Below are 13,502 nucleotides of genomic sequence, written 5' to 3'. Positions count from 1 at the left end.
AGTCTGTGGGATGGGGGCGGGCACGTGGCACAGCCACGGCGCCGAGGGAGGTCTGAGATGACCCTCTCCGAGACCCTCCGCCGGACACGCCAGTATACGCGGCCAGGTGGCAGAGCCCCAGGAACCACCACTTCCGGAGAGACCCGTCCAAAATAGCCACTTCCGGCCGCGCTCCCGGTGTAACCAGAGCCGCTCCGCGGTGGGCGTGGCCCTGGGTGCGGCCACACCCCTCACTTCCGGCTCGCCTCCGGCTGCTCCACTCGTTTCGGGAGTCGGGCTCCAGGGTCGTCCAAGGCTGCCCCGCCCACCCTGGCCCGCCCTCCCGTGACGTCACCTCCGGGGCGGGGCGGGGCGGGGCCGAGCTGGGGCGGCTGCCCTGAGCCGTCTTGGCACCGGGTCCCGCGGCTCCGCTGCCGGCCACGTCCCCACGCCGGACAGCGGGCGCTTCCCCGCCGCCCGAGGGCCGCCGGGCCGCCGCAAGGCCTGCCGCGCCCGGGTAAGCGGGCCTCCCTGCTGTCCAGGGGAGCTGTTGTCACTGCTGCCTGTACCGGCTTGGGGGCGGAGAGGGGGAGGTGGGGTGCATGGGGTACTCAAGGGGCGGCGGAGGGAGGCAGCGACAAGATGAATGGGGATACGGAGTGCACACTGGTGACGATTGGAGGTGAGGAAGGAGGAGAGGAAGGATCGGAAGGAGGAGTCAGCTGGGGGAAGGATCGGGGAGGGGGAGCCCAAGAAGCAGGAGGCAAAAGGGGGCCCTAAGAGAACCCCGAACCGGAGAAGAAGAGACGCGGTCGGTCCAGTTTGGGAGCGAAGGAGGGAAAGTTGGGACACACCCGGATGGGTGGGGAGCTTAAAAGGTCCTGCCCGGCCCAAGGCTGGGCCCCAGGAAGTGTTGCTCTCAACACAGAGTTGGCCCTTTCAGGCGACCCAGGCCTCCCCCAAGCCCTCTCTACCTGAGAGGGGCTTATGCATTTCCACTTAACCTGCCTGCCTCCCCCACGTGAGTCTGGGTAGCCTCTTAGTCTCTGCCATTAGCTGTTAAGCTAGTATGAGGAGCCAGCATCCACATGGTTTGCCATAAGATATAAATACCTACTTAGAAATCTACCTTTAATAATATTTTTCCCCCCTCCCTAGAGGAATCATCTCTAAAATTTCAATACAGATGTTCAGCTTATAGGCCAGACTTGCCCGATGGACAAAGGAATGTGGAATTTACCCATGTGGCCAGCAAAAATTAGGCTCTTGATCAGCAATTAGCATCATATCCAAAACTCCAGAAGCCTGGAAGGAAGCAATATAATTAAGATGCTCTCCAGCGCTCCAGGTTCTCATCTGCCACAGACACACATCTTTTGGAACCCAGGACAATGTCTAAAGACACAAAACCACATGCCTGTGTTCCTTGCATTCTGATACCAAAGTTCAGCCAGGTGACGTGTCAGGACAGATGTCTGTGGTTTGCCCTGCGTTTGTTTCTGCAATCCCTATTCCTTGGTGTGTGTTTCTCCAGTTGGAGTCACATTGCCGCTGTCACTGATAAAAAAGTTACTAGTGTGATGGAATGTGGCAGGTAACACTTGTGTTGGCCCAGGAACCTGTGTAAGCCAGAAAAAGGAATTAAGCAATTTGGAGTCTGATTTCAGGTAACTTGCATGCCTGTATATCACAATTTCAAAGAAGTTTAAAAGTCAAGCCAAGATTGAGAGCACGGAAGTCGGAAGTGGGAGATGTTGAGAGGCAGCACGAAGTCAAGGACCAGAGAAGGATGATGACGTTGGCGCCCAGGGCCATGTCTCAGGGTGCCTTTCTCATGGAGTGTTGCCTGGCTCCTGTCCCTTCCCTGCATAGCTCGTGAGGAGCTGAGCCCTGAAAATGAGAACTCTCAGAACCAGCCTAACCTCCCGTCTTTCCTCCTGGCCCGCTCTCCTACTTAACACCATTTCCTTCCTGCTCCAAGGAAGACCTTGACCTGCCCAGTCTTTCTACACCAGATAATGAGAATAACGGCCAGACCCTCCATTAAGGCTCACTGAAGCATTACTGACCCAGAGGACATGAGTTTGAGCAAACTCTGGGAGACGGTGAAAGACAGGGAAGCCTAGTGTGCTGCAGTCCATGGGGTCACAAAGAGTCGGACACGATTGAGCGACTGAACAACACCAAAAGCCTCTGCAGGGGAAACCAGATACTAAGTCTTGGTGATGGTTTCTCCATCGGGCTTCCCTGGTGGCTTAGATGCAATGCAGGAGACCCAGGTTCAATCCCTGGGTTGGGAAGATCCCCCAGAGAAGGAAATGGCAACCCACTCCAGTATTCTTGCCTAGAAAATCCCATGAATGGAGGTGCCTCATGGGCTACAGTCCATGGGTTGGCGAAGAGTTGGACACAACTGAGCGACTTCACTTTCACTTTCCATTGTGAGCCAACTTTGATTAGCACAGGTCCCGACAGGGGAATCTTGACATTTAGAATACGGGGTTGGAAGGTGGGGGCTGTACCATACCAGAGGGATGAGGTCATGGCACAAGGGCCTGCTCTTGACTCTACATAGCGGCCAATTCCTATCTCTAGCAGTGATTACCAGCCGCACTGGCTGGGGGAAGAGGCGGTGATGGGAGCCGTCAGAGGTTTCTTGAGAGACCCGTGGAGTTCCCTGAGATAGCTTGAGAGATGCTCCGTGAGCACGCTCACCTCGTGTATGTAACTGTGTGTGTGGTTGCACACATGTACAGGTATGATTGCACGTGTACATGCAGGGCAGTGTGCATGCGTGTGTTGCCTTGTGCACGTGGATATGGGTGCATGTGTAGCTCTGTGCATGAGTGTGACTGCCTATGCATGTGTGTGTGTTGCCAAAACCTTGACTCTGTGCACCATGGCCAAACAGATATGGAGACAGAGTCATGGAGGAGAAGGAAAGAGTGGCTTTCTTACCTTGCTATGCAAAGGTGAGCACAGTAGGCTAGTGCCTCAAGAACTGTGCCCCCTTCCCTTGGAAGAGGTTACAGTCAGGCATGGGGATGTGATAAGGAACAAGGCAATAACTTCTGCAAAGTTTCAAAAGGGTGAGGTTGCTGACAAGGTTAGGGTGTGTGCAGGGTGGGCCCACTCCTAATCTTGATGAATCTGTTCAGGTCCATTAGTCTTGCCTTGGGTTTCATCCTGTTCCTCCCGTGGTTATCAACTGTTAGGCCTTTGGAACTTAGAAAAGGTCATGGAGCCTGGAGTCTTGCCTATAAGAAATGGGGGACAAAAAGATCTATGTGCCCAGGAGCCCCACAGGGTGGGTGCACGTGGGTGTCTGTGATAGTGAGCCAGCCAGTGGTGGTCCTCGGGTATCACCACCTACTTGTGTCTGCCACTCTTGAAAGTGGTGAGTTTCTTGCATCTCTTCCTGAGTATGTATCAGATATTCACCAATCACAGAATCATGCGTGCTGGTTCATATCTTTACAACTGTATCCTGGACTCCTCTGAAGTTTTGGTTGGCTCCTAGGACAATGCCTCCCTTCTCACTGGATATTACCCCCTGCTTTTCCTAAGGAGCACTTCCTCTTTTTCAAACCCTAGATGCATCTTTTGCCAGAGTGGAGCATCTGCCTGGATCCCACCTGCGCCGTAGAGCGTGCCATGGCCTGGGAGTGCCCTGCAAAGCTGCCCTCGCCTCCCGCAAAGCCATTCCTCACCCTGCGAGCCCTCGGTGCCAAGCCCTCAGCTCTCCAAGGAGGATGGCCCAGCCTGGGAGCGTGCCCTGAGCAGCTGTCTCTCGTGAGTGTCCAAGGCCCGCGGGCAGGGCCGCCTGCTCAGTGATAGGACAGGTAACCCAGAAACAGCCCTGTGGGGGCTTTGCAGGGTCAGGGTGGGCAAAAGAAAGCGCGAACATCAGAGGGCCGAGCCATCCAGTGACCAGGAGGCCTGGCCGGTGGCACTGCACCGACAGAGCCTCTGCCTTCTCTGGTGGCCCCGGACATGGCTCCCCAGGTGGGCATGGGAACCATGTGGTCCTCTGGCCATCTTCTGTTTCTGGAGGTTCCCTCTAGGCCTCGTGTTGTGACACCACGAGACTGTGGGAGCCCCCTGGGGTGATGCATCTCAGCGATGCTGGGGGTGGAGGGGGCCTCTCATAGCAGAAGGGATCCCGGGAAGAGGCCGCCTGGAGGCCGTCCCTCAACCAAGAATGGTACAGTCCATGTCTGTTCCAGGGTGAGGAGCTGGACAGAAGGAGGAAATTCGTTCAGCCCCCTGAATCGGTTCCTCCTGCTTTAGCTGGAATGTCAGCTCTGAAGCTCAGTGAAGTCCCAGAGCCAGGGGGGCCATGTCCCGCCCACTGCCTGTCTTTGTAAATAAAGTTTTATTGGGACACAGCCACACGCATCACCTGCCTAGGGTCCATGCCTGCTTTTGAGACTTGAGTAGCCAAGACAGACCATATGGCCCACCAAGTCTGAAATACTTGCAATCAAGCTTCTCACAGGAAAAAGCTTGCTGATCCTGCTCTCGAGATTCGTAGTGAGGGGGCAGCGGAAGGCCCTAAGGCCTGGGGTGCATTCTGGAAGCCCTGAGATCCAGGGTTCAGACAGGGAGCACGTGGGGCTTGGTGGTGGGGGTATTGTCAATGCACTTGCTGGGTGTGACTGGCCGAAGAGAGAGCCATTTCAATACATTTATTTATGGAGAGTCCAGCTGCGTCTGCTTCAGCCGTGGACGGGTGGGGGTGGTGGTGGTGTGTGAACTCTTTGTGCCTGAAACCTCCCTGGTTCAGTCCACGCTCATGACATTGGTCTGTTTCTTCTCTGCCCACCCTACCCCCACGTGTTTCTGTCAGAACAAAGAATGCATTTCGCACTCAAGAGAGCAGATGCGAATCTGTGGTTGGTAGGGCCGAGGGACCTTTTGACACCTGTGAGACCCCAGGAACCTTGATGGGACGGTTTTGGCAGGAAAGCACACCATGAGGCTAAACTGAAGTTAGTGACACTTGGTTAGAAGCCTGGGGTGGGGGTGGTGTGGGGTGGGGGTGGGGTGGGGTGAGGTGGGGGTGCGGAGCACAGCCTTCCAGCAGAGTTTGAGCTCTGAGGGGATTTTTTCCAGTTCTGGGGCCACCCTGCAATGTCCCCAAGGGGCCCCTTTATGCTGCACGGGGGCGGGTGGGGGACTGCAGGTCTTTCATACGTCTGGTGGAAGTGGGTGCATCCAGGAGGGGCTGAGGGTCAGACATGGAAGGCTACCTTGCCATACTGACAGCTTACTGACCAGAGACGTGTTAATGCGTCTTCTGTTACCTAAACGTTGCTGTTCAGTCGTTTAGTCATTTCCAACTCTTTGTGACCCTGTAGACTGCAGCACGCCAGGCTTCCCTGTCCTTCACCATCTCCTGGAGGTTGCTTAAAACTCATATCAATTGAGTCAATGATGCCATCCAACCATCTCATCCTTTGTCGTCCCCTTCTCCTCCCACCTTCAATCTTTCCCAGCATCAGGGTCTTTTCCCATGAGTCAGCTCTTTGCCATCAAGTGGCTAAAGTATTGGGGCTTCAGTTTCAGCATCAGTCCTTCCAATGAATATTCAGGGTTACATTTCAGTATTCACTTACCTGACAAATCACCAGCCACAGGCGATTTAGTTCCTGCCAAAATCCCTGATCAGTAAGCTTTGGAATTATCCTGGGAGAGTAGGGGTTTAAGCAGCGGAGGCAGGGTGGGCTTTGGGGGTTACAGAAATCTCTCTGGCAGCTGTGGAGTGGCAGATGGCACAGGGCCAGGATGGGGACGCTTGAAGGTGACTCTCGGGGCTGTTGGGAGGCCAGGGAGCCAGCCCGGCGGCTGGTCCATGCAGAGCAGCACTTAGCATCATGCCGGGCAAGGAATCGGTCAGCACATTTCCTTCCGGACGACTTGAAGGCTCCCTTGCAAGATGTTCTGTGGAACTCCAGAGCTTTGCGCTGATTGCCTAGGGTGCCTGCGGGCAGGACTGCTTGTGGGGGGCGCCCTCAGGGGCCCCAGTCCCCTCACTTGCCCCCAGACTCCAGCAGCCTGTGCTCCACCTGCCCTGGGCCTTCGTGGAGTGCCGGGTTGCGGGACTAACCCAGGGTGCACGCGGCTGGGCCCCTGTCTGGGGAGGGCCCAGGCCTCGCGGCGACCACGTGGGACTCCGGCGGTTGGGCGGGGCTGAGAACAGGCTCAGGGCCCACCCAGGACCAGCAGGGCATGAAGTGACGGGCCCCTCGGTTGCCCTGCAGCGAGGGACGGGAGAGTGCTGGCACATGGGAGAGACCGGGGTGAGCATGGGGAGACCCGAGCGCCAGGGCAGCCCGTCCTCGTTCTGCTGGCGCTCAGCCGCAGTGGGGACTCTGTCAGTCCCTGCAGCTGCACCGTCACCCTCGGAGACCAGAGCTTCTGCAAGCGGGCCCACTCAGCCCGCCCTCTGTCGCTCACCGTGGAACCCCCGGGCTGAGTCTCTCGGCCTCCTCGGACCCCGCCCCCTCCCACCTGCATCGCCCCCCGAGATGCCCGTCGCCTGGAACCCCTGTGTATACTTGCCACACCCCTGCCTCAGTCAGACCTGCAGGGGCTCCCATCCCCCCACCCCCGAATCCAAACCACACCCGGGTGTCCGCCCCTCTCTAGTTTAGCCCCAGGTCTCACCGCACCATCCCCTGGTCCCCACTGTCAGTACCTGCCGCTCCCTCCTACCCACCTCCCCCACCCCTTTCCCAATAGGTGGACCCCATCTGTCTTTCAGAACATGGCCCAGGTGGCACCCAGGAAACCGGCCCGGCACCCTGCCCCAGCCCCCACCAGCTGAATCCCATGCCCCCTCTGGGCCCCGCAGCACCCAGTCCCTTCCCACCCACCTCTGGGGCCTCTGCCCGGAGGGCCAGCCTCCCCCTCCCCCTTCACGGCCTGCTCAGGTGCCATCCCCTCGCTGTTTGCCGAGCCGGAGTCACGCTCTGCTCTGCAGTGGCACCAGCTTGCTGTGACCACTCTTCTGTGCCTCCCTCTGGAGGAGAGAGTCGTGTGGCTCTCATCTTTCTGTCCTGAGTCCGCTGCATGGCACGTGAGCAGGCACTCAGGGCGTGCTGGACGGGTGGATGGGTGGCCAATGACGGATGAGTGACGGCTGGCTGCTCGTGGCATCTCCCCGTGCGGTCAACCATCCCAGGTCCTGCAGGCTGCAGAAGGACTTGGGTAATCTCGGTAACTGGAAGTCTTTACACCTTCTCGCTGCTGCTCTTTTATGTTCTGAACTCTGGGGTGGGATGGTGGGACTCGTAGTGAAATTGGGTCAAGAAGTGCTCTTAGCCCATGAAAGCAGGCACTGGGCCAATCGCTGGACATGTGGCTGAGAATCGGCACACCCTTCCCATGTGGCAGGCCCCGGGGGGACATCTGGCTGGGTTTGCACCCTGCAGCCCGCCGGAGCCCTCCCTCGCCTGTGACAGAGGAGCCCCTGCCCCCACATTCCTGACCCGACGCCTGCTGTCTTGACCATAGGTCCCTCGGCCAAGCAGCAGGGAGCCCTTAGCAGCCTGAGGCGCGGCCGGCTGGGAGCCCCGGAGACCGCCCAGCCTCGCTCCCGGCCCACCTGCAAGATGTGGACAGCCCTCGTGCTCGTTTGGGTTTCCTCCTGGTCCTTATCTGAGAGCCTGCACGCATCAGAGCATCCCTGTAAGTGAGAAAGCCGTGCGTCCGCCGGACGGGCCTGCCGGGGCCCCGGGGGCTGGGCTGGGAAGGCTTGTCCGGCCGACATGGGACCCAGCCTCTGAGCCCTGCGAGGGTTACTCCCTGGGTCCTGCAAAGTTTCATTTGTTCCGTAAACCCAGTCTTTACTGGGGAGCTGGATTTGCACTAGCTCCCAAACAGCACTTGTTTAGTTGCGCTTCTCCTCTGTGCCAGGCACTGTGCATCCCCAGAAATCTCTCTGTAAGTCCTTCCATAAAGCCAAGAGCTGTGGCACGGTGTGAATATCTGGGCAACGATTTAGCTGCTTTGGAGACCTGGGTGTGTGTTGGATAGATTTTTTTTTTTAATGGTGAATCACACCTGTGATGTGAGACTTTGATATTTTGGGAATTGGATCAAAGGGTGAAGCTCTGAAGTCTTCCGTGCATTTGGGGTTCAGAGAGCAAAGGAGTTTTTAAACCACAGTGCTGAGCACCCGTGTGACGGGCTGCAGGCCAGAGGTGCGCGGTGAGCTAAGAGGGAATCCTGGGCCCGCGTCACTGTCGTCCTCCCCGGCCAGCCCCATGGGCCGGAAACTCAGACCGGCTCTGAATAATCCACTTGAGTAATCCACTTCTCTAATGAGAAGACGATCATTTGTCTTTCTCCTTTTCCAACTCTTAACGGTACGCAGTCCTCAACCGGACGTGGGACCATTCGGAGACAAACTCATCCGTGGAAACAGTGACCGGGGTCTTGAACAGAACAGCTGAAAGAATGACCCCAGAGACACCGTCTCCCATCACACCGACCAGAGGGACTTGGGGAGGCGACCACACCTCTCCTGCAGTCACAGCGGGGACAACACACAGGACAGACATGGGCACTTCCGCGACAGCTGGAGGGACCCGGGCTGGAGCTGCCTCCAGGGTGCCCACGCCGCCCGCCCCGGTGTCTGCCTGGAGGACCCCGTCCTCACCCGGCACGCAGGCGCCTGGCAACAGCTCGTCGTCTAGGCCAGCGACAGCCATCCCACCCGCCACACCCACACTGGCCACGAGTGCCCAGCCCGCCGCCGCGACCCCCGCCAGTGTCAGCAGCCCCGCAGGCTCACCCGGTCCTCCTGGGTCCACTGCCAGCCTCTCCACAGCCAGCCTGACACCCTCGAGTCCCCGAGTACCCAATGTGTCCGCGCAGGGCCCCACCGTCCAGGCGCCGATGCCGACGCCCCGGACTGTGGATGACACGTCCCAGAGGCCCACACCCACCCTCTTAAACACAACCCCGGAGCCCGCCTCCCCATCTGCGGCTTCCGTGTCCACAACCGTGGGCACCACAACCAAGGCCCCCGAGCTGACCGTCGGCACAGCGGCAGCACCCACACCTCACACCAGCCTGGCCCCTGCGGTGGAGGCCACGACCCCCACGACACGGCCCGGCCCTGCCACATCCACGCCGGGGGCCCCAGAGCTGGGCACAACTCAGACGCCGGAGCAGGCCAAGCCTGTGGCCACACCTGGTACTACTTCCCCGGGGCCGACCCCCGGGGACTCCAAGGTGCCACCCACAGACTCGTGCCAGCCCAGCACCCAGGGCCGGTACCTGGTGGCCTCCAGCGAGCCCCTGACCCTGTACTCCGTGAACAGAAGCTTCCTCCTGGCGGTGCTCTTGCTGGGGGTCACCCTCTTCATCACGGTCCTGATCCTGTTCGCCCTGCAGGCCTACGAGAGCTACAGGAAGAAGGACTACACGCAGGTGGACTATCTCATCAACGGCATGTACGCAGATTCCGAGATGTGACCTGCGGGTCGGGGGCGGGGCACCGCGCTCAGCCGGGCCTGGGGCTGGGCCCCCCCGCACCCCCACCTCCCCTTCCGGGTTGCCTCTGAGGCCAAACCAAGTGCTTCCAGATTCTTTTGGTGCAATTTAGGAGACATGCCAGATGCTTAAACACATTTAATTGCTGTCAAGATTAATTCCACGATCACTAAAGAGTGGCTGCTTTTTTCATATTTATTTTTCTAACGATCATGTTGACATAGGGCCAGTGGTTCTGCCTCGGGATGGGGCAGGCGGGCCCCCCGGGGTGGGTCCTGACCTAAATTAAAGCAATGACCCCTTTCCACTCAGACCGCGTCCGTCCATTTGTGTGGGCTGCTTCCTGCACCCCCCCATCCCACCCCGTCACGCCCCAGGGAGCCTTTTCAAGATGGTGCGATGGCGTGCAATATTGTCGATGTTGAATGTACTGTGAGGTCCCGGACGTGGGCTGTGTCTGCTGCTCTCCTGGGCTTCGCTCTTAGGCCTGACCCTGCCTGAGCCTGGGCGGGAGGAGCCTCCGCCCCTGAGGGTCCCTGGCACCACATGGACGTGAACCCTTTCCTCGAATCCTCCTTTCTCGGGACTGTGGCGTGGTGGACGCGTGGAGCCTGCTTTGGATACGAGAGCCAAGTGCAGCACATAAACCATGCAACGCGGTGTAACCGGTGGGCGGGGTCTCGAGGACCCGGCACGGCTCACGTGCTCTGGCCACGTGGGAGCCTGGTCAGGTGGCGCCGTGGGCTGTCACTTACCAGCACTGCACCCCAGGGGAGCCCCAGGGCCGAGCGAGCCCGAGGCCAGGCCCCACGTCCCCAGCAGCCCTCCGAGCCCACACTGCGCTTGTCACGTGCCACACACTCCCAGGGCTCAGTGCACGTGGCTGGGCGCCCACGCGCGCCCCAGGACACCAGTGCTCTGAGCCCCGTTTTAAAGGCAGGACCACCGAGACCCAGAGGAGACCTCACTCAAGCGCAGAGGGCCAGAGTCAGAGTTTCACCGGTTCCAGAGGCCGGCTCTTTCCTCAGCAGCTTTGTTTTACAGCTGCCCAGACCGCACTTGGCTCTCGGGCCTCACCGCGTGCCTGCCCGAGGCAGCGAGCGCTGGCCCGCAGCACGTGAGACCGGTTTCCAGGCCACGTCTCTGAGCTGCGTGGCTTGTAGCACAGGGGCACTGGTGGGGACTCGGCATCCTGTGAAATGCGCAGGCAGTCACATCTGTCGTGGCCCTGGGGTCCTGCTGCCTGGCAAGATTCCAGGACTGGGGTTGACTCTTTCTTCTCAACTACTCTGAGCCCTGAGGAGGAGACTCTACCTGGAGACGCCAGGTTCCCCATCACAGGGGTCTCCTGAGCTAGACCTGCGTGTCTGGATCCTCCTATTTAAGTTCTGCCTCCAAAAAGAATTTCAAATGGTGCATAATAAGAGACAACGACAGGGGCTTCTCTGATAGCTCAGTGGGCCAAGAATCCACCTGCCAAGGCAGGAGACGTGGGTTCCATCTATGGGTTGAGAAGATCCCCTAGAGGAGGAAATGGCCACCTACTCCAGTATTCTTTCCTGGAGAATCCCACGGACAGAGGAGCCTGGCGGGGTACAGTCCATGGGGTCGCAAAGAGTCGGACATGGCTGAGTGACTGAACACACACACAAAATATGAAGACAGTGAAACCATCTGAAATAACATAAGAGCCATGGGTGGAGGATATACAGAGCAGAGCGGGGGGATCCGAACAGTCCTCCCCTGTCTTCCAGCTCCATCTGGGGTTTCCCCAGCCCCTCTCTCTCACTGGTTGGTCCAGGAGCCCCCTTTCCTTCCCCAGCAGCCATGCTGTGCCTCCGACAGCTGGGCCCCTACCGGCCTCTGCCGTGCACACATGCTCAGTCATGTCCGACTCTGCAACCCCATGGACTGTAGCCCTCCAGGCTCCTCTGTCCATGGGATTCTCCAGGCAAGAAGACTGGAGTGGGCTGCCAGTTCCTATTCCAGGGGATCTTCCCCACCCAGGGATTGATCCCGCGTTCCACTGGCCTACAAGCCTCTGTTTCTCCCTGCCCCAGCAGACCCATCTTACGCTTGAGCCCGTCTGCTCTTTGATCCCAGGTACTGGCGCCCCGACTGTGGCTGAGAAGGTGTCAGCCTCACTGACCGGAGCTCCAGGCCAGCCTGCAGCTCCATCCTCAGATCTGAGAAGTCATCTCTGCACGTCAGGGTGAACAATCGGGGGATTTAGGGAATGACCTTTCTCTGCCCGCATCACCCCAGCGGCATGACGGTGCTGGCCTGTCAAGGGCAGGCTCCACACCCTATCTGGATGAGTCCCTCGACGGACAGAGCCCAGACCCCCATGTGAACCACGGCACACAGGGCGCCGTGTTCCTTTGCAGGGATGTAGGACAAGGGGCAACCCGCAGGGCTGGCTTTCATCCTTAGCTTGTGAGCAGGGGCCTCTGCCTCCAAGGAATGGGGGCGTGGAGTGCCACAGGGCTCGCCATTCGCCCTGCCCCAGCTGGGACTCCAAGTCTTTTCGCCCCAAGAACCCACTGTGCTTTCTACTCCTCCCGCCTAGGGTCCTGCTGCCATCATTTTGGTTCCTGTCTTTTGTTGTTGTTCGGTCGCTAAGTTGTGTCTGACTCTGCGACCCCATGGACTGCAGCTCGCCAGCCTTCCCTGGCCTTCGCTGTCTCCCAGAGTTTGCTCAGATGCACCTCCAATGAGTGTGGGGCTCCTGCTGGCGGACCGCAAATCCGTAACATGCAAGGCCAAGCTCAGCTGTGACCCCCAGGAACGTGATTGACTCCCAGGGTTCTTCCTGAAGCCAACAGCATCGCCACTTACCTGAGCTCGATACCCGGGCTTCACCCTCGAGTCCATGGCCATCCCGAGCTTTCCTGTGAGCGGGCCTCTCCTTGCCTGAGGCCTCCTGCCCTGCCTGGGGGCCCACCGCCACCTGCCTGCTCCCCCCCAGCCGTCCTCCACCCTGCAGCCAGGGCACCCTCAAAAATACAAGCCTCACCACAGCTGTCCCTGCCAACAATCTTTCCCGGGATGAAGACCAAACTGCCAGGCCGGGCCTTCCAGGCCAGAGCAAACCTTCCAGGGGGTCCTGGCCCCCAGCAGAGACTGAGGGGAGGGGCGAGTCTCAGGAAGGCTCGCAGGAGAGGGAAAGCACACGGGGCCCCTCCACGCAGGCCTTTCACTCTAGGGGCTGCGTGTCTGAGCCCAGACTGTCCCCTGCCTGGAGGCCACCGGCCTGCAGGAGGCCAGGCGGAAAGTCCCTTCAGACCTGTTCGGTGCCCGCTGTTTGGCAGCCAACTGGGGGTTCAGGCATGCAGCTGCCACACACTGCCCCCCCAGCTTGAGATCTGAATGATGATCGTGAGAAGGAAAGAGGAGACACACGGGGTGCCCGACCCGCCGGGGATGCTGGGGCGGGGGGCTGCCTGGCAGAGGGGCTCGAGCCTCTTCCCCGGCTCTTTGCTCCAGCAGCAGGGGCTGTGGCTGCTTCAGGGAGGAGCAGGTTCCCAGTTCCGTGGATGAGAGGTGCCAGAGGTCCAGGTGAGATGCGTCAGATTTGGGGCTTGACCCCCGAAAGCGATTTCTTCCCTTCACAGTGCGAAAAGTCAGGCACATGAAGGTCAAGTGGCTTGCCCAAGGCCACTGCTCGCCCTCCAAGCAGTGGCGGGACAGGGTTCACCCCGGGTTTTTCTGTCCCTCTGCGAATACCGGCCACCACGCGGCGGCTGTTGCATTCCTCTGGGCGCAGCCCGGAGTCCACAAACCGGCGAAGTCCCCGGGCTCCCCCTGGTGGCCGAGCCTCCTTCCTTCACCCTGGGTGCTGGTCCTGGCTGGAGACGCTGGGGGTGGGGGAATCCCTCCAGCCTGGCAGTGGGGACGCCTTCCCGGTCACCCCACACTGGAAGGACTCCCCCACTCATTGCTAGACGGGGCCTCCCTTGTGGTGGACACAATGCTCTTGGTGGCGTTGCAGCATCTGTGCCTGTAACTGTCTCCCTGCG

At 59.4% G+C, this 13,502-nt stretch overlaps 1 protein-coding gene across 3 annotated transcripts; it reads left to right on the top strand.

The window, feature by feature from the left end:
• Window positions 1-335: 335 nt before the first annotated feature.
• C29H11orf24 (chromosome 29 C11orf24 homolog) lies at window positions 336-9,794 on the top strand. 3 transcript variants are annotated; one of them, XM_043452182.1, is made up of 5 exons: window positions 340-496; window positions 2,575-2,735; window positions 3,574-3,771; window positions 7,498-7,671; window positions 8,360-9,794. In XM_043452182.1, the coding sequence occupies exons 4-5, from the start codon at window positions 7,596-7,598 to the stop codon at window positions 9,463-9,465; spliced, it is 1,182 nt and encodes a 393-aa protein (XP_043308117.1). In that variant the 5' UTR covers window positions 340-496; window positions 2,575-2,735; window positions 3,574-3,771; window positions 7,498-7,595; the 3' UTR covers window positions 9,466-9,794. The 3 variants fall into 3 exon arrangements, with proteins under 3 accessions (XP_043308115.1, XP_043308116.1, XP_043308117.1); XM_043452180.1 differs by lacking the exon at window positions 2,575-2,735 and having other exon boundaries at window positions 336-496; XM_043452181.1 differs by lacking the exon at window positions 2,575-2,735 and having other exon boundaries at window positions 339-496; window positions 3,574-3,821.
• The last annotated feature ends 3,708 nt before the right edge of the window (window positions 9,795-13,502 follow it).

The sequence above is a fragment of the Cervus canadensis genome, chromosome 29 (assembly GCF_019320065.1).
Source record: "Cervus canadensis isolate Bull #8, Minnesota chromosome 29, ASM1932006v1, whole genome shotgun sequence".
NCBI classification, from domain to species: domain Eukaryota; kingdom Metazoa; phylum Chordata; class Mammalia; order Artiodactyla; family Cervidae; genus Cervus; species Cervus canadensis.
The sequence above is the reverse complement of the archived record's forward strand: the minus strand, read 5'-3'. Positions and strand labels throughout refer to the sequence as shown.

Excerpts from the sequence above, each read along its gene's own strand:
- C29H11orf24 (XM_043452180.1), top strand. The coding sequence starts at position 7,596 with ATGTGGACAGCCCTCGTGCTCGTTTGGGTTTCCTCCTGGTCCTTATCT. Across the intron at positions 7,672-8,359 it reads GCACGCATCAGAGCATCCCT|TCCTCAACCGGACGTGGGAC; the intron begins GTAAGTGAGAAA and ends AACGGTACGCAG.